This window comes from Barbatula barbatula (genome assembly GCF_947034865.1).
Source record: "Barbatula barbatula genome assembly, chromosome: 16".
Lineage (NCBI taxonomy): Eukaryota > Metazoa > Chordata > Actinopteri > Cypriniformes > Nemacheilidae > Barbatula > Barbatula barbatula.
The window spans coordinates 22316956-22336827 of NC_136779.1; the positions used below are offsets into that span (position 1 = coordinate 22316956).

General features: G+C 39.7%; 2 protein-coding genes across 2 annotated transcripts; one reads left to right on the plus strand and one right to left on the minus strand.

Annotated features, from left to right (window-relative positions):
- Nucleotides 1-4594: 4594 nt before the first annotated feature.
- On the minus strand, nt 4595-13123 carry cabcoco1 (ciliary associated calcium binding coiled-coil 1). Its single transcript, XM_079475958.1, has 8 exons — nt 12885-13123; nt 12589-12677; nt 11588-11757; nt 11360-11498; nt 10563-10635; nt 8216-8329; nt 7164-7301; nt 4595-5078 (listed from the first exon to the last, which is right to left on the minus strand). Exons 1-8 carry the CDS (start codon nt 12945-12947, stop codon nt 4995-4997), a joined length of 870 nt encoding a protein of 289 aa, XP_079332084.1. The 5' UTR covers nt 12948-13123; the 3' UTR covers nt 4595-4994.
- Nucleotides 13124-16755: 3632 nt separating this feature from the next.
- Nucleotides 16756-19749, plus strand: tmem26b (transmembrane protein 26b). The gene is made up of 6 exons (XM_079476237.1): nt 16756-17008; nt 17163-17259; nt 17623-17706; nt 18033-18241; nt 18869-18948; nt 19394-19749. Exons 1-6 carry the CDS (start codon nt 16821-16823, stop codon nt 19642-19644), a joined length of 909 nt encoding a protein of 302 aa, XP_079332363.1. The 5' UTR covers nt 16756-16820; the 3' UTR covers nt 19645-19749.
- The last annotated feature ends 123 nt before the right edge of the window (nt 19750-19872 follow it).

Below are 19872 nucleotides of genomic sequence, written 5' to 3' on the forward strand. Positions count from 1 at the left end.
TGTTCGTTTAAACATGTTCACAAATGCATCAGACCATCAGACAGCATCAGATCAGAATGACCATTAAATGTCTTATATGGGTTGATTTTACAAATTCTTCAAATACCTAAAATGACAGTTGCACCTAAATGCACATGAAACCCTTGACTTATTTCAGGTGATAGATCACACCACGGTTATTGATGGATTGTGAATGATGTTGTTAAGATGGAAAACACATGCTCCCTTTGCAACATCTCTCGTATGACAAAACTTCTTGTGTATTCACGTTCTCGGCTGGTTTCTGCAGCGCTCGAGTAAAACACCTTTGTTAAGGAGCAAATGTGTGAATCTAAATGTAAACATACCGTAAGTAGATGAAAAATATCTTGTTGTTAATGATGCGGCGACGGGTGAAAGGCTCGGTTTGACAGAGGGCTTTAATTTACACAACAACATGGGGGATTCTCAGAAAACCTCTGAGGCTTTTTCATTTTTTATATGTTTATGTCGGTTATTTGCGTTGTGTCACCGCCAAATCCTTTCCCGCTTTCTGCTGATGCCATTGGTGTTGTATGTAGTGCTCTAGAGAGAATTTCACCATGACAACAAATTACAACAGTTACTATATGAGTCATTTGAATCATTCAGCTGGGAAACGGGGAATTGTACAGCGCAGATCTGCTCGAATCCACAAAAGAACAGATGCTGTACGCTTACGAGAGGATCAACTTTCTAGTTTTACAGCAAATATTAGCCGAGAGGTTCAACAAAGGTGACCTTCAAAATGAAATCATTGACTTACATTCTTCAGTGGAAATCAACAGGAGTTTTGTTCTGTGGAATGTTCATGTTGCTCGTTTCACACAATAGAAATAAATGGAGACTGGAGCTGCAAAGCTTCTTTGGAATGACACAAGTACATTTTTCTTGAGTGCAAACGGGGGTGCTTGTGCCGTGGGGAATATGACACTGGACTGATAATATTAGATCAATATCCATGTCTGTTCCTTTAGCAGCGCTTGCTTTCTATCATCATGGATTTCACTGCATTACTGCATAAAGACCCGGGCTTTGAAAGGCATCTGATTGGCAACACTGTTTCATTTTCTACGATACGACTGCGAATGATCGAGCGATATTCAGTTCTGAAATGTGTGCGAACGCCACTGGAAACAGTTGGAATAATACTGAGGCTTGTGCATAATTCACACTGCCGCCTATAATAATGCAACTCATTACAATAGAGCTCCTGTGCTTTAAGGAGTGATATTAAAAATACATTATTCAGCCTGTTATACAACACGCTTTGTCTGTCACAAAAGCAAAAAGCTGCTTTGCATTATGGGAACCTTAACACGATCACATCTAGTTAGAATAGATTGGATGTAATACGGCAGCTTTAGTGAAGCAGAAAAACCAGCAGCGCTGAGACTTGAGTAAAGTTTCACATTGGGTTAAATGTGGGCATGACAGGCGTTTCAGGTGCTGCTGATTCCAGCTTGTATAAGGCAAATATTTCTGGTTGAGACATGAACAAACAGCCACACACAAAAGACAAGGATTTCACAACACAACAGCCTTTAAACTGCTCTTCTGTTCCGGAGCTGATCCTATAATGCTGATCACATCACTATCTAAATATATACGTAATATATATATACACACATTACATTATGGCATGCCCACAGAATGAATGTATCATAAACCTCTGTGGCTTTGGTGTGGCTCTCTGTGACCTTTTTATGTGTCTGTTTTATTGCAGTGAAATAAAGCGTGTTTAACTGGCTTTACATGAGTGTGTTTGATAGAACGCATCGAGTCTTATCTTATCTACAAGAGCGATGGCTGCCTGCAATACAATCAGGCAGGATTTATGGGATATGACATTTCACGTTCTACGTTCTTTTGATGGCGTTTGAAAGTGTCTTTTTCGTCTTTTCTTTTCTAAACACACATTACAGTATCGGCTCAGATAAGATTGACTGTAAAGCAAGCGAACGATTCTTTTCAAATGAAGGGTGGGGCTGATTTACTTGATGAACGATTTATACAAGCAGCCCTAAAGACTCAATGAATTTCATTCTGTAAACAACATTAATGGCGCCCACCAGATGAATATAAACTACGGCTGGAGATAATGGGCTGTTATTATTGAGCTCCGTTGAAACAAAGAGGAAGCATATTGCTCACGTTATTAAGTCTCAGGTTTCTAAAGAGGAACGATTCTCATGTAAATGATACATGGAAAGCGGTTGAAATATCATGAGCCCAATGCAAACAAGCCTTTTAAACATTTGCATGCGTGTACGGCTGACAAAACGCTTGACCTTGATTTTACTGCGCAACGGCACTATTTGGCGCATTTATTGCCGCCTCGCAACTCCTCTTTCCTCCAACAACGCAAACATTATTTTTGTGCTCCGTAACAGGACTGCAACGAATCCAATGCGCTGCTCTATTTTGCAATGAAAACAAGGTCTTAAATTACATGGCAATTTAGGAATGTGTGGAAAGCCAGGAGGCTACCAGTCAAGCATTCTGGATAACCCCCGTAACTTTCTTCCACTGGAGGAAAATCTAACATCTGCTCCCACGAGCGAGCCCCAAATGTTGCCTCTTAAATCATTTCCATCCTAATTCATCCTTTTAACTTGTAAAAATGTTTTCCTTTGTCTTTCTTTTTCTCTCTAATGCAGAAAAATGGACACATATTACATCGACAGAAGAGTCTTACGCAAAACCCCATAACGACAGCCGCCTTGGACGCACACATGTTTGGGTTTTTTCACGTGATTTCTGTGGCAAAAAGAGAAACGGGGAAAATATTCAATTTCATAAGAAGATCGTCGACATGAAAAAAGAAAAGCCTCAACATGTGAAATGCAGTTGTATTTCACCTCTTTCTTTCAGTGTGTGCCCGTCATTATTTATCGTCTGGTTTATTCGGCTTGGAACGAAGTGGACAAAGGACACTTTAATAATAAAAGCAATTCTTTTGTGGGGTTCTTTCTGATGTAATAAATGTACACACAGATATACGCCATCCTCCATACTGATTTATTTGACACGATGGGTCTTTCAGAAGGAAAACCTGAGCTTGAAACCTTGACCGTGTCATGACTGAGCGCTTGACAAACAGGCCGATTGGGTTTCACCGGGCACCACAGATATTCAGCCATGTGTTCAGTGTTCATTTGATCTCAATTAATAGCATTCCCAATGAGATCAGCCTGAACAGAGAAGGAAGGAGGGGGGTCTGGATTTCGGCAGATGCAGGAAAAGTATTTCGCTTCTGCCACGGCACGACAAATCCAATAGCCAGCAAAATAAGATGAACAACTGGAAGCCCGGAGCACATCTGACCTTGTTATTGTCCTCCGTTTGTGTACAGCTTCACTCAATAAACAGCAAAGCACGACGGGCCGGTCTGAGATCTTTAGCTTGAAGTGGGCTTGTTGTAAAATAAGAACCATGGAAAAATCTGCTGCCAGTAGAGCAGACGCCTTCCAGCTATTTTGGGGATGATTAAAGCTATAAATCATCACATCGTCCAGTGCGCTGGAATGTTTTTAATGGCTTGCCACACATCAACAATACTGAAAACTCCTTGTTACTGTCATGTATTTAGATACAAATGAAAACACGACATCCGCTAAAAACAGAATAACTGCAACGTTAACATTTCTAAGAGTTATAAATCTAGCAACACGGACAAAAGCACAATGAGTGACTTCATCCACAAGATTTAAAGTGTGTCAATTTTATCTTAAAATGTTTTCAGCTGAACATAAAGAGACAGATGTAAGTGAAGCACATGTGTGCTAGTGGCACAGCATTCTTCTATCCAAAAAATATATCAATTCTGTCATCATTTACTCAACCCTCTTGTCATTGTCAAGATATTTTGAAGAATGTTGTTAACCGGCCCCCATTGACTTGCATTGGTTTTGTGTTCATTCAATAGAAGTGAATGGTGATCCAGTGTTTTCAAAACATCTTCTTTTGTGTTCTGCGGAAGAAAGAAAGACATAAATGATGACAGAATTTTCATTTTTGGGTGAACCATCACTTGAAGTCATTAAAAAGATGCAAGTCATCTGAATGGTTTATTATTGAACGTAAGAAATAGACACGTGTGTGTAATTCACTCAGTGTCCAGTAGAGGGACTCTTGTTGTTTGTGCACACAGGAATGAATGATTCTATCAATGGGTTTGGGAACATACAGAACACTCCTAAAGTGTTTAAACATGTTCTCAAGACACGCAGGGTAAGCTGCTATCTTCACCACAGCATGTGAACACGAGGGCAGGTAAAGCTACGAAGAGCCAAATCAACAGGGCGTAAGACACATGGAGGAGGAATATTACAGCAACATGATATTGTGCTGATCAACCACCAGTTTTTATAACTTGTTTGAGTTGAAATATCAAAAGTGTTGTGTTAAGAGATTCAGAATTTCTCCATTCATCTAATTTGCTCATATTCAATACCACTAATAATCTTTGATGGAAATGAATACGCACGCTCAACATTGTGATTTGTGATGTGAAATAATGTTGCTTTGAAATGGAAAAGCGAAGAGCTTAAAAAACAGCGATCAGCGTTCTTTTGTATATATTGCAGGGTATATTTATAGTTCTATGTGGGCTCTCTGGAAAACTCACTATTCAGCCGTAATAATACATCACTTTTATGGCAAACTCAGCTATTCAGCCAGAGTTATACAGGGTTGCCATAGCACTGAGTTACTTGCAAAACATTGAATGACTTGTGGAAAAGGTGCAGAAAACATTACACAAACAGCTTCATTATATATTCACTTTCCTCTGGACTTCCATGACTGTCCTGCGCTTCATATTCATCATTTCATCATGTCATTTATTACATCCTTTATGTAGCGTGTACCGTTAAAGCTTGAATAAAAGCCAAAGGGAAAAATACAATATTCGAGTGTGTAAATGCAGAGGAATGTGAATGAGTAAATACAGCTGGGAAACTCTCTCAGCAGATCTATTTCAATGAGACTTTCTGAAGTCGCTCTAACCTCGAAGTGCAGGTCTCCTCATGAGCTCGTAGTTTCTCGGTGAAGTCGGCCTGTTCAACACACAAGAATATGTACAGCCGTTAAAACGCCAGTCTAATATTGTTTGGAGATTGCATATCAATGAACACATTTTCTTGTTTTTCTTTTAAGATTTATTTTTGGCATTTTGCCATTATTTGTACAGTAACAGTGAGAGGACAGGAAACGGAGGGGGTGGGATCGGGAAAGGACCACGAGCCGGGACTCGAACTCGCATCGCCCGGAGCCCAACTGCACCATTTCGAAACGAAATATTTCCAAGAACGTTGATAACCAAACGACATTGAACCCCGTTGTTTGAACACAAAACCACTGTGACATTTCTCAAAATATCTTCTTTGTGCTCTTCTCCTGTAAGGTGCAATTGTTTTACAGTGAGGGGAACGTACTGTACTCTCCTGCATGTTCGTCTTAACTCAACAAAACAGACTAACTGTATGCACATCTGGAATGGTAAAAGCATCGCTAAGAAAATTTCCCTTCCAGCATCGGACATTTTCTGTCTTTCTACCATATTAGGAATGATGAGATCCACAGAGCATGACATTCCTGGGAACTATTCAAACTAAAATAATATTCCAGGGGAAAAAAGAGCAATAGAAGGAAATAAATACGGATGAAGCAAACACGGTCAATGATTTCATCCATTCCCTTGAGCCGTATGGGTTACAATTAGCATAGAAAAAAACAACAACTCAATACAAGCGATTTGTTGTAGCAGAAGAGTTTTAGCATGAGGTTATATTTAGCAAAGTGATATATGTAATTGACCTTCCTCCGACATTAAACGGAGAGCAGAAGCCCAGGAGAATTGATGGAAATAGCACGCGGCTCAGATGTAAGATGCACACACGAGCCACTACAAACGGCCTCTCGTATTACAGTACGTCTGCTGTTTGAAAGAGAAACGACAAAGGTCTTCATGGAACACGGCAGACGAATTGAACGACCCCCATAATCATTAATCCCATCAAAGTGAAAAATCACTTATGTCTTTTCAGCTCTTTCTGCTCGGCACAGCCCCCGGCAACCTTTGAAACACACACAGGCGTGTAAAAACTCGCCGTAGACACGACACAATTTAGCAATCCGCCAGCTTGTTTACTCCGATTGGAGCACTCGCCATTATTCAATTCCACCTTAAGTCTTGCGTAAAATTCTCAAGCGGCAGTCTAATGTACTTTGCGTTATGCTGAAAATATAGGGATGATATGAAGCAGGGGAACGGTGTTCAGGTTTGAATATTTCTTGGCATAATCACACTGTGGGTGGAGGCTTGTGGGAGAATCAGCTGAACCTTGATATTCTCAGAAGTACTGTTCCAATGCAAATCCTGTTACTCATTTCTGCCTTTTAACATGTTTTATTAAAGGAATCATTCTGTCTTTATCTACTCACCCTCATCTCATTCCAAACCTGTAAGCTGGTATTTTTGTTACGCAACACCACGATGTAATAATAGGACACAATATACTGTATTAATATGAAGGAGTTTTCCATATTCATTTTTACAGTTGTTGTACCTGTATTTTACGTTTTGCACTGCATTCAATTACATTTTAGCATTAACGGACATGTCCGTATAATAAAGGAAAATCTACTGGTAATTTTCTGCCAGTACTTATTCAGTTTTTTTAAGTTCATATTGACCACATCTGTCAAGCATTAAAGGACTAAAAACCCCATTATAATGTATACCAGGGCTATTCAATTAGTTTGTCACTGGGGCCAGTTCATCTCAAATGAGGGGCCGGAGAGATATGGCTTGCACTATAAGGGATGACAGAGCAACAATTAGAAATCTGTTCATTTCTTTTCAAATTCAGTTTTTTCTTTAAAAAAAATCTAATAATACATAATCACTGATCAATGTATGCTTGAGATAAAATACTTTTTTTTATTGTTGCAAAAGAACTGTTTCATGGCTCTTCTACAAACAAAGAATTTGAGATTCGGGTGAACTATTCCTTTAATGTGTTCTGCTGTATTTCTTCCCTCAGGCCATGAATAATATTTCTTTGCAAACTTTAGCGGCTCGGGCGAATGAAGAACATTTGTCTTATTTATGAGTGTAGTTGTATAAGGATATGCTGTACCTGGAGTTGTGCTAACATCTCTCGAGTGGTTTCCACCAGCATCTCTCTGACGTCTTCCACACTGAAGCCTGTCTGATCCTCGTCACTTTCCTCACGCTCAACTTCTTCTCCATTCTGCTCACGAGAGTCCTGTGTGCACTAAAGTCATTTAAACACATGTGCATCAGATCTTGATTCGTGTCATGTGATTCATCAGTAAGTAAATGCTGACTGTAAGCGAGCTAATATCTACAGTCATTAAGAAGCTAATTTATAGCTTTCGTTATAATAGATTAGATTGGATGTTTTTTTAATCTAACGGAAGTGTGATAGTAACATATTTTGTCATGCTGTGGTTGATTTCTCTACGGAGATGTGTCATGTTGTATTTCAGGGATAATGAGAAAACACTCATGTAGGAAGGAAACTTTGAAGTGTTTTGTGGGCATTCTTTATTCAGGGATTAATAGTGGCACAGCGCCTACATGTGGTCTTACTGTGAACAGCGTTGACTGCAATGATAAAAGTAAACTGTGTTTAAATGAGCTCACACACTTTCAGACCAATGGATTTCCAAAATGTGAAGAGTTTCCAAGCAAAACTAGAATAGGACTAGATCTGAACGACTGGCAGCTCATGTGGAGTTTAAAACTGGGCAAAACTAAAAATGTATAATGAGATAATGAATTTTCTGTGACTTTCAAATCCTATTGATGTCCATAAACCATCTCTCTCGTCCTGTGAATCACAAGGTTTTCTATGGCTGTTGGGACCCGTTTGTATTTTAAATGCTTGTAAATTTTTTCTTTTGTATCCATATTTTTATTTTGACAGAAGCACATAAAAGCAGGCGTGTGTGTGTTTGAGATGTGATGGAATCCCCCCCCCCCCCCGGCCAGCATAAGAGGAAGGAAAAATCCTACTCATACTTGGAATCTGATTCGTGTTTCCATTGTAAATGAAGAACATGTGACAGGCATCTTACTGAAAGGGTAATTCCAGAGTTTGAACCGCACGAAGAATAAGGCTGTTGTTTAGGCTGTTAAAAAACTCTGGAAATTGGAACGCTTTACCTGTTCAGGTGTTTGAACGCAGGGGGGAGCCACGTATTGGAAGAAGACATCAGCGGGCATTCCCTCCTCCAGCGGAGAGACAAAATCAACCGGATTGACCACTTCAATGTATTTCTGAAACAAAACACCCAACCTTGAAACAAATTAAATGATGTTCTATATGTCATAAAAGGGTGAGATATTCCAGACTAGGATCATGTGTCTCTTATTTTAATTGTCTTTTTGTATTAATAAAGTGTCTGAAAACACTTAGGTGTGTCTAAAAAGATTACGGCCAGCATTAAACGTAAGATATTCACTGGAACATTTTACCGTTCATTTGGCAGAACAGTAAAACCCTTCAGCCACAATCCAAAACAAGCACGCTAACACAAACAAAAGCTCTGTGGTTTAGATGTCGAATGTAATTACAATGGCAAATTCAGGCTGTGGAGGAGAATAATTCTCTTTCATTACTGCATTGTTCCTCATTATGGCCTCTGATGTGATTCATGTGTTTCCATCTCCAGCAATAAACAAATGAATGTCAACAATATCATTTTAATAGGAGTAAAAATAGAACGCCTGCTTTTCAATTCATTGCCTGTTTTGCTTTTGTGTTATTCCTAAAAACATCTTGATTCACTAAAATGGTTTTAATAAGTGGGTAAAAAAACAAGTACATTAATATTATTCAAGCCGAGCTTTTAACTCCCTTTCAAAACAAATCAAAAATACAGTTCTGTGACCTAGATTCAGTTTCTGATCTCTCTGTACTGTAAGACGTTCAATAGTAGCTGTCGCTAGATTATAAAACAGCATTTCTCCACGCATTGGCATATGACAGATAAGCCCGCACAAATACTTATTAGAATGAAAATATTGGTTTCATTCTTATGATTTGGCATTATTATGTGTGCATATCATATATTATGTCTCTGTTCTTCTCGAGCTCAAACAGAAAATTTGCATGACTGTTTCCTATCAACACAGCGGAGGATTGAAGAGGCATCGTGTCTGGACATGATTAGCGTTGAGAATTCAAGAAAAAAATCCTTCTTTTCTTTAATTCATTAAATTAATTGTTCTGAACAATATTTGATTCATCAAAGAATTGACTCTTTCACAAAATAATACACATCTTTACATCTGCATTTATGACATATTTAGACTTCTGGTATGCTAACCTAACACATTTCATCATGGTCCCCATGAAATCAAAATGTAAGTTTAGGGCTTTTAATATGAGTGTGCTCGTCTTAAGGCAAAAATACACAACAAGACTTTTGCTCAGATTTTCACTTAATATGTCCAGGCCTAGCATCCTGTTAAAGTGAATAATGTCAACACAACTAATTGTGTATTTCGTGGGACATCAGTTGATCTTTAAATCCATTCTTATATTTTCCGCCAAATTTCAGCACTGAAATGCAAAATAAATAAAAAGAGAGAGACTCATGTGAGCCACATGAATGTCAGTGTGAAAGGTGGTTTAGTTTTGGGATAATGGAACACAAACTCAGTTTAGTTATTATCTATGATCAGTGAGTCACTGCACACAGACTACAGCGTACACTACACTTACACTGTGGAATGTAGAAAACTACACACTAACCTCTGATTTAAATGACTGCTTTGTGTTTCAGACTAAACCAAATGAATCACCCGTTGAGGATGCAGACGATATTACTTTACTGAGGCGTAAGGAAACATGTTCTGTCATCAGAGAGGGAGCAGCAATAGTCAACATGATAACACATCAAAAGGGAGAAGCAGGAAAGGTTTGCTTTTGTTTTTATGGGATACTCCCTTTAAGAGTCTCTCTAATGAGTCTCCAGAAACCAGACACTGTGAAGCTAACGCTGGCCAAGAACCGCCCGCAAAAACACACACACACACCGTTTCATCTGCATGTGAAGTCACCGTGTGCTCTTAAAACAGCCATCATAAAAATGGCCTGAACAAAGCAAAATGAGTCCAAGTGGTTTGACTGTACATCCGTGACATCAGTCCAAAAGTTACAATTTTAAGAAAATAACAAGTTATTTGGTTAAATAATTTGCTTATAATAAAATGAGAAATGTGGTTCCAAAATGATATAAGAAAATTAGACAACTTTGTTATTGTGCAGTCCAATGAATATCAATCAAACTGCAGTTTGTTTATTTAGATTTGAGCCATAGTAACAAAAATGTAACACAATACAACACAATAAAAACATGTTTTTTTTTTTTTTTTAAACTCATTTTGGAACCAAGCCCTTCAAACATACCTAGTACCAGTTTCTCTCTTACACTGACAAAAAAACAAAAAAAAAAACAATGGCAACGTTAACAAATTTGGAAAAACTATTTAATCTGAATCTTACTTCTGCGGTGAAGAGTTGCTTCTGCCTTTGGTGAGAGAACAGCCATTCATAAAGTCTGTAATGCTGGAAAACACTGTGTGTATGAGAGAGACATGCATGAGAAGATCTGTCATAATGTTCACACACGGTTGATGTGCATGTGGTTTGCACGGTAACTCTTCTTACTATCATTTAATCCTCCAACAGCAGCACTTACACAGAAAGAACACAATCATAGCAAACAAAAGTAAAACGTCGATGATTAATGTTCTGTGACTTGCAGTCCTCAATCCAACTCAAAACACACAGCCTGCATCCAAATGCAGATGTTGTTCTGTGAATTAGAACTCTTGAAAATTGAAAGCATTTTCAAAGCAATGTATCAACATTCAGAGCAACGTGATGAGAAATGTTGCTTGGTGTCTGTCTAAAGACGAATGAAAGTACAGCAGTAATGAGAGGTCTGAAATCCGTTGCTGCGCTACAGTCTGCCATTTTTACAGATTACAGACAGTACAGCGTTCGTCTGTATCTTTGCTTTCTGAAAGATAAACGATTTCCATACAGCTTGTTATGCACCAGCGCAGTCTGCCTGCTTCACAATCCACTGCTTTATGAATTATACATTACATTAATTATGAAGGCCATTAAAAGAGATGGAGCTTGTTGCCTCTTCCCGGCTGTCTAATGGCAATGCAAAGCGCCTCATATCTATTTATAATGTACAAAGGACAGAGAAAGACCTGATCAATATTCACCATACAAACACACGCACACGCTTTAGAATAACTGCAGTGTGTGTATTTCATAACACAAACCTGACCCTGAAGTAATGTGTGATGGATCTGATCTGATCAGCATTAAATAAAACACTGGCGTCAGTGTCTGCCGATGGTCTGCTGACATTCATGATCTGAGTGTATACTTTGAATTGATCAGCAAATGATGTCTGATTGTCTGAAAGAAAGTGAAGGAGGGTTAGCGCTGTCAGAAATACAATAATAATATTCCTCACTGGAGAACTTTCTGTAAACAATTCAAATTACTTTTGATGTTGTTTAGTAAGTGCTGTAACAGTGCCATGATAAATGAGATTTGCTGACAGGTGAAGTTCATCTCTCTTGCCCAACAAAATCCATTGACATAGTAATCCAGCAGAGCAGCGTCTTTCACACAGGTCTGGTGGTTTTTCAAATCAAGTATATCCATAAACTGTCTGTAATTGAGAGAAAGCACAATACCGTATATGATACATTTGTGGAAATTAGACACAGTTTGGCCCGGTTTCACAGACCAGGCTTAAGGCTAGACCCAGACTAAAATGTGTCATGATTCTGCCTCATCATGTCATGTTTCTCTTGGTTTAGTGGCAGGATCATGACAGAATCTCATGTCTTGTGTGTAGAGATGCAGTTATGGCCCCTGTGGCCTTCCATAGGCATACTCTCTCTCCGGTCTCGTCTCTGTTCCCATAGTCTCGTTTCCTCGTCATTGATTCATGGCCTTCACCTGTTCCCCTCTTGATTTGGTTACTTATTTAATTCCCTTGTGTCTTCTGTCTTGTGCTGGTTCATTGTGGTTTGTGTGGTGAGTTCACGTGTCTAGTCTAGTCTGGTCTGGTCTGTTTTAAGTTAATTTTAGTCTGTTTTAGTGTAGTTAGTATTAGTCCTGTCTTGTCATGTTATCATTTCCCCCTGTTCTGTAACCCCCCGTGTGTTTTTGTTTTGTTGTTATCAAAGTCTAGTTAACCCCTTCCCCGCTGTCTGCACCTGGGTCCTCTGTCCGTGTCTCACCCCACGATCATGACAAAAATGGACCTGTTTTAACTGAATATAACTTGCCCTGAAATATCTGATATATATCATTGTTTTGTCTCAGGATGCACGCCAGTCATGTTTTCCTCGACATAAGCGACATATCATACTGAGTCTTAGTCCTGGCTTAAGCTAAGCCGTGTCTGTGAAACTGGACCTAGTTGACTCACAAATGAAAAATATTGTCTAGTTCACAATTCTAACAGTTTCTGTGAATGTTGTGATGAGCTTACAGCTGTACTTGGTCCTCAGGTACATCGAGCATCATATTCAGTTGGTCGTGGTCTAGAAGTTCCCACTGTGAAAATGACATCTTCATTTCCTTCAATAAGACACAACATATCATACTTGATTAAAATGTCATTCGCGTTTATGAGTTTTACTCAAATATTGCCTCACGTAACAGTTCCGTTAAAAGTTGTCACACGGTTTCTGCTTATATTGCACAAATAGCAAATACATCTACATTTATTCTTAGTGTTTAAATGAATAAATACGGTTCACGTGTTGCATGCAGATGTTTACATACACTGAGCTGTAGAATGTCTTTCTGTGACGTCTCTCTCGAGCTCGAGCTCTCTCTCACTGACATGTTGTTGTCGCTGTTGACCAGGTAACGGGCACGTGATCATTCGATAGACGCGTGAAACAAACGCGCATATGTCTCATTCATATTCCGACACCTTTGAGCAAATTCTGTTTATTGTTGTAGAAACGAGCAGCGGTCCAGCTGCAGAAGACATGCAGAGCTGCAACTTGTTGTTAACTGCGTTTGATTTCTTGCGGCGTTGCGCAGATAGTATCGCGAGATCGGGTTGAAACGTAGGGTCGGGAGTAGCTCTCGCGGTATCTTGACGTCATCGGTGTGCCAATGGATTTAGTCTCCCGTTGGTTTTACAGACCCTTCTATCTCCCTATAATAAGAGAATATCTGATCAAACACACCTATTGTTCAACGTAAACAAATACAAACTAATAGACGTTTTCGTTAAATATTTCAGATGTTGTGACGCTATTTGGAAGAGTGAACTACGTAGTCAGCAGAAAAGGAACTGGTGAAAGTGCATTATGGCAAGCATTTTGTCATTCAATCCTCTACGTTTACTAGTATCTATTTTTAAGCTACATTTTCTAATGTGACTAGAATTTAATTATACTTCAATAGTTCAGAAAAATCTGGACTAGAACTTATTTTTTAGTTACTTGTAACTATTCCATTAGATACTAGAACCTAAAAATTGTATACTGGTGCTTATTTATTAGATACTAGTACTTAATCATTAGATATCTTCAATCTAAAAAGTTACTAGTAACTAAAAAATAAGTTCTAGTCCAGATTTTTCTGAACTATTGAAGTATAATTAAATTCTAGTCACATTAGAAAATAAGTACTTGTATCTAATGAATAAGCACTAGTATCTATTGAATAAGCACTAGTATCTCATATTTAGGTACTAGTATCTAATGCACAAGTACTAGTATCTAATTGAATAGTTTCTAGTAACTAAAAAATAAGCACTAGTAGCCTAAAAATAGATACTAGTAAACATAAAGGATTCAATGAAATAATTGCTTGCCATACATGTGCAATCCCTGGGCTCAAACCCACAAACTTGACGTTGTCAGCGCCATGCTCTAACCACTGATCTACAGAAATGGTCTTGGTGAGTATTTTTCAAGTCCATTTCAAATGTAATGTAAAAAATAAAAAGTTCAAAAACATTTCATGACATGAAGACTGTCACGACCCAGTCCTTTGGGCAGCTGCGTTTTTCGGGACATGTTGAACAGATGTGTCATCGTCTACATTGACAACATCCTGATTTACTCCGGATCTCTCGACATCCATATTAAGCAGGTCAGAATGGTTCTTCAACGACTCATTAAACATCAACTCTATGCAAAGATACAGAAATGTGAGTTCCACCAGACACAGATCTCCTTCCTGGGGTACATAATTAGCGCAGAGGGGGTTACCATGGACGACAAGAAGGTGCAGGCAGTGCTTGAATGGCCAAAACCATCCTCAATCAAGGAGCTACAACGCTTTCTAGGATTTGCTCATTTCTATCGACGTTTCATTACAAATTTCAGTGTGGTAGCGGCACCTCTCACTTCATTGTTACAGTGGAGGAGGCAACGTCTGAGTTGGACACACGGTAGCGAACAGGCTTTTCAACAGTTCAAGCAGCGATTCACAGCTGCTCCCATCTTGCACCATCCCAATACTGACTTGGAGGTTACGGTGGAGGCGGACGCATCGAATACGGGCATCGGCGCAATCCTCTCTCAACGTCATGGCAATCCAGCAAAACTTTACCCGTGTGCCTTTTTCTCTCGCAAGCTCAACCCAGCAGAGAGAAACTACGACGTGGGAGATAGGGAATTGTTAGCCATGAAAGCCGCGTTAGAGGAATGGCGGCACTGGCTGGAGGGGGCGAAACTACCGTTTGTCGTACTAACTGATCATCGAAATTTTGAATACATCAGGTCCGCTAAACCAAGATGGTCCCTGTTTTTCTCTCGCTTCGACTTCAGGGTAACTTATCGACCAGGAGCTAAGAACGGCAAAGCGGATGCTCTTTCCCGACAGTTCGACCACCACCCCACACCCATTTCTGTCGAGTCCATTCTACCTTCTACAGTCATCCTAGCACCCATACAATGGGACATCATGACCGAAATTTCGGAAGCCCAGACAAGCACTCCTGCCCCTCTCGAGTGTCCACCTGACCGCAACTATGTTCCTGTCGATCTCCATCCCCAAGAAATCCGTTGGGTTCACGAATCTCCCAGTGCCGGTCACCCAGGCATCAATGCCACCATCAAACTCATAGCCAATCGCTTCTGGTGGTCCTCTCTTCAGTCCGACGTCACTCAATTCGTCCGAGGATGTGACACCTGCAACATCTCCAAGTTTATCATGTGCGAGCAATCCTAAACTCCAGACGCTGAGGCAGGGTTCTCCAGTATCTCATTGACTAGGAGGGGTATGGTCCGGAGGAACAGTCCTGGGTAAATTCTCAGGACATCCTGGACCCCAACTTTATCACCGAGTTTCACAAAGACCACCCCGACCAACCAGCTCCTAGACCCCGTGGAAGACCTTGACGTCCGGACCCTCCTCGCTTTGGGAGCCGCTCCCAGGGAGGGGGCTCTGTCACAACCCAGGCCTCTGTGGCTCTCTCCAATGACCACCAGAGGGCATCCTCTCCCGAGTTCTGATTTCGTTCTGGACTACATTACCCAGATGTCCGGTATCACAGGATAATCACCACCCGGTGTTCCCTGTTACCGCTCCATTATATTTACTGTGCTTGAACTGTCATTCATCGCAAAGTCTTGTTTAGCCCGTCTTGCATTTCTGGGCGTTTATATCTATCTGTTTACCTGTGTGATTACCTGTGACTTCTCCTGTACCTTTGACCCCTTGCTGCCTGCCCTACCGACCCCCTGCTTCGTTTGTGACCTGTCTATTGCCTGCCGCCTGCCGTGATCTCAGTCTGGTAACCGACCTTGATTCTGTCTGCCTGTGTTATTCTTGTCGCTGTTGATTGACCCTTGCCTGATTATACCACGATTTATATTAAACATTGCAAATGGATCCGAACGCCCCTGACTCGTCATTACAAAGACTTTAGTCATGAGCACAATTGTTAATTCTTAAAACACCATTAGGTGTCAGTAGTGCAAAAGGCAACTGCAATATTTGAAAAACATATCCTGTCTCCTAATTTGCATACTATTTAATAATTTAACTTAATTATCAAGAGTGGGATTTGAGTGTAATTTCCAAGTATAACATCATTATATGAAATTAAGCTGTTCTTAAATATTTCATTTTTATATTATTTTAATTCTCAAATGTATTATGCTAATGCTCCTTTATTTGCGCTTTGGATAAAAGCATCTGCTAAATGAAATGAATTGAGTCATTCACTGCTTACAAAAGGCTGTCCTCTAGAGTCCTAAGCAAACTCAATTAAGCGGACAAACAAATCGTTTTATTCATCGACTTTGAAGATAAATAAGAAGAGCTAGAACAATCAGGGTCCTTATTAATGCATCATTATGTCACAAGAAGTGACATCTGTCTGGGTCATGTCCCAGTGAAAGGTTAAAGGTTTCCTTTATCATGAAACAAGAAATCTTTATTTTTATATTTTGGACAAAATGTTTGTGCATTGATATCAACATCTTCAAACGTAGCCTACTTTAAGTCATGACATACTTTGGAACCAGAAAGAAACCCATCTTTCTAGCAGTGGGGAATGTTTTTTTATACTGTTGCTTCCTGTGACTTATGTAATAACACAAAACACAAGCAATGTGCAGTGAGAATGTGGGAAAGGTCCCGCCTCACCGTCGTGAGAAGCGGAGGAAAAGAGTTTCATTGATTCAAACTGAGAGGAGCTCAGAGCGAGAGAATCCACTTTCAGCCTAAAACGGGAGTTGAAAAGAAATCATGCTTCTCCAGTTCACCTGCGCTGTAGTCACCAGGATATTATTCATTTTAGTGTCTCTTATCGGTGTTTGGAGAGTGACATGGGTGAAAAATAATAACTTGTACTGGTTCCTGACTATTCTTTATCTGCCGCTCGTGGCTGAAATGATTTTAACTCTCAGAAGGAGAAAAGGGAAGGACTACAAATGGTGAGATATGATTTTCTGCAGACATATAGATTTTGTGGGGTCATGAAGGAGCAACGGCCTGAAATGTCATAAGGTAGAATGAGTTTCGAACACATTATGTGAACTTTGAAAGCGCTTTACATTACTCATGTATAAAATGATTGTTATTTTCCAGGTTTTCTCCAGCAATTCTGTTGTTCCTCATAAGTATTATACCAACCATATGGATCCTTGAGTTGCACCATCAGCAAAACAGATCCAATGATACGAAGGTAATACTTCACATTCATGAAGAAAGAGCACACAAGAGTTCATCAATATCCGTTTCATTATGTCTATAAGGAACACAGCAAAACAATAATTCGATTTCAGTATTTTCTTTATTCTATTTATGTTCACATCATCATTTCAATTGTGAATTTTTGCTAAAAACAATGTAATATGCCATAACATCCTGGTTTCCTTTTGAACGAGGTTTATTTTTCATACCTTTATGGTTTAGAAAACAAGACGTGCTTTAGGATCGATTAGATATGTGTGCTAGAAAGCAAGACAAAAACTTGAGGAAGATAATCCTTTTTTGCACACTTGCTAGTCGTCTTCTTAAGTGTGACGTTCAGTCTTATTTATTGCAGTGCAACAGACTGGATTCATCTGACGGCATTAAAGCTTTTCTTCATGAATGGAGAAATGTCACCAATGGAACAGTGAATCCACAGGTACTTCATTCATACTGTCGTCACATTACACATGTTTTCCATGGATGTCTAGACTGTACACTCTCTGTTCAGACCCTCATGAGCTTTCAAGCAGAGTTTACTTTCTCATTTTCTGTCTTTAGTAAAAAGTGGTGTTTGTAAATACAGCTCTCTCAACACAACCAGCAGCTCTGTTCAGGGTCTCTAAGAACGGCTGTTATTTATTCAGAAGCTGCGCACCTTCATGTACTGTGTGTGGTTTACAGGACACGCTTTATGTCATTCTGACCTCAGCTCTTCCAGTGAGTAGACCCTCAAATCTCCAAACTCATTTTCTGGTGCTCTAGGACCCTCTGAAGTTATTGTTTTCAGTTTGTGCCAATGACTGGATCCTGGCCCTTCGGCAAATCCTCCTGATTCTTCTGATTTTGGGCAAATGGCTGCTGCCCATCGCTGGAGGGGTCACCAGAGATGAGATGTCTCAGTTACTGCTCATCTTTGTGGGCATCGCTGCGGATATTCTCGAGTTTATCAGCGAGACGCTGTCTGATGTCAAGTGAGTAGAATTGTTTACATTTTTCATTCTCTTTTGTCTCAGACGTCTCGAGGTAGAAAAAACATGTTCTCAGTGATAGGACGGATGATAGTGTAGTTTTCCAGGTGGGTTTCTCCTGACTCATACCAGTAAGCATCCACCCAGAACACCTTAGCAACCACCCAGATCATCCTAGTAACCAGATTGCAACCACCAGAACACCCTAGCTACCAGAAAGCAGCCTAGACCAACCACCCAGAACACTCTAGCAACCACCAGATCACCTTTGCAACCAGATAGCAATCCCCTAGCACACAACCAGAATACTCTAGACGACGCTGCATAGCAACATTCTAAAACACTCTGGTAACCAGTGACATGTTAGTGTTGTTGTTGTTGTTTACAGGCAAATAACAATCACACGTGATCATCTGCAGTAGTTGTTTACATGTTTGGTTTTAATTCTAATCTACAAAACAACAATACAAATATAAAATTCATGTAACATCAAAAAATGAAACGTAACATACTCACGCACACAAATAAAACAGAAACTGAAATGGTAACTTGTTTATAGTGATGTTGTTTAATTCTTCATCTGAAATATTTTGTCACACCACATACTGTATGTCATTTCTCACACTATAGGGAGGAAAGCCCACAGTTTGTGTATATTATTCTAGCAGTATGGACATGGAGTATGTTACAGTTTCCTCTTCATTTCTCAGGTGTGTATCTGTTTATATTTGTGTAACAACAATCCATAAAAGGGAAGGAAGGAGGCGGGAACCGGCGAACATTCAACAAACTTTAATCAAAATAAACAAACAATAACATGGAAGTAAAGGACCGGCAGCCACCTCACAGTAGACTGCCGGCCACAAAACACAAACTTACATATTTCCGGGCAGCCCCTCTCTCTTAAACAGTCCTGCCTCTCGTCCTCTTACACTCCCGATCTCCTCCGTGAGATATGCAGGACCTGTGTGCGCACAGCTGATTCCAACTATCACTCACGCCACCGGCCCCGCTCACGGCTCTCGTCTCGCCTTCCTCACCACAATTTGGCTGATGTTTCATGCACACAGATAAATGTTGACATTAATTTATGGCAGAATCTCATATTCAATGTAAATGTGTGTGTATGGCAGTAAGGTTGTGTCTGTATTTTAGTGGTGAACAGCAGAACAGAGGACATCAGTGCTCAGGAAGACTCTCTCCTCTCGAAACACAGGACAGATATATGGAACATTGTGGAAAGTATTTTTCTTCAAGATGGCCCATTTTTTATTGTCCGACTGACAGTTATGATTCACTTTTCTGTCTATCATCAAATGTTGGTCTTTTTTACCATGAAGAACTTATTGGTGGTGATGTTAAACATCTACAGACTGTGGGTCATTTGCATTGATTTCAGATCATGAGTTCTGTCCGACTTCAGTGAAACAGTATTTATTTGTTGTTAGCATTGATGATATTTTAAGAAGCACTGCACTGGTTTCATTAAAGTCTCAATCCGTTTGACTCACAGAACAACTTATGTCTGATGATTTAATATATGACACTAAAAACATTTCATTCTGGTCCTATGATTTCTATAAACAGCAGATTCAACAGACACTAATGATGATAAGATCTCATATGTAGAGGTG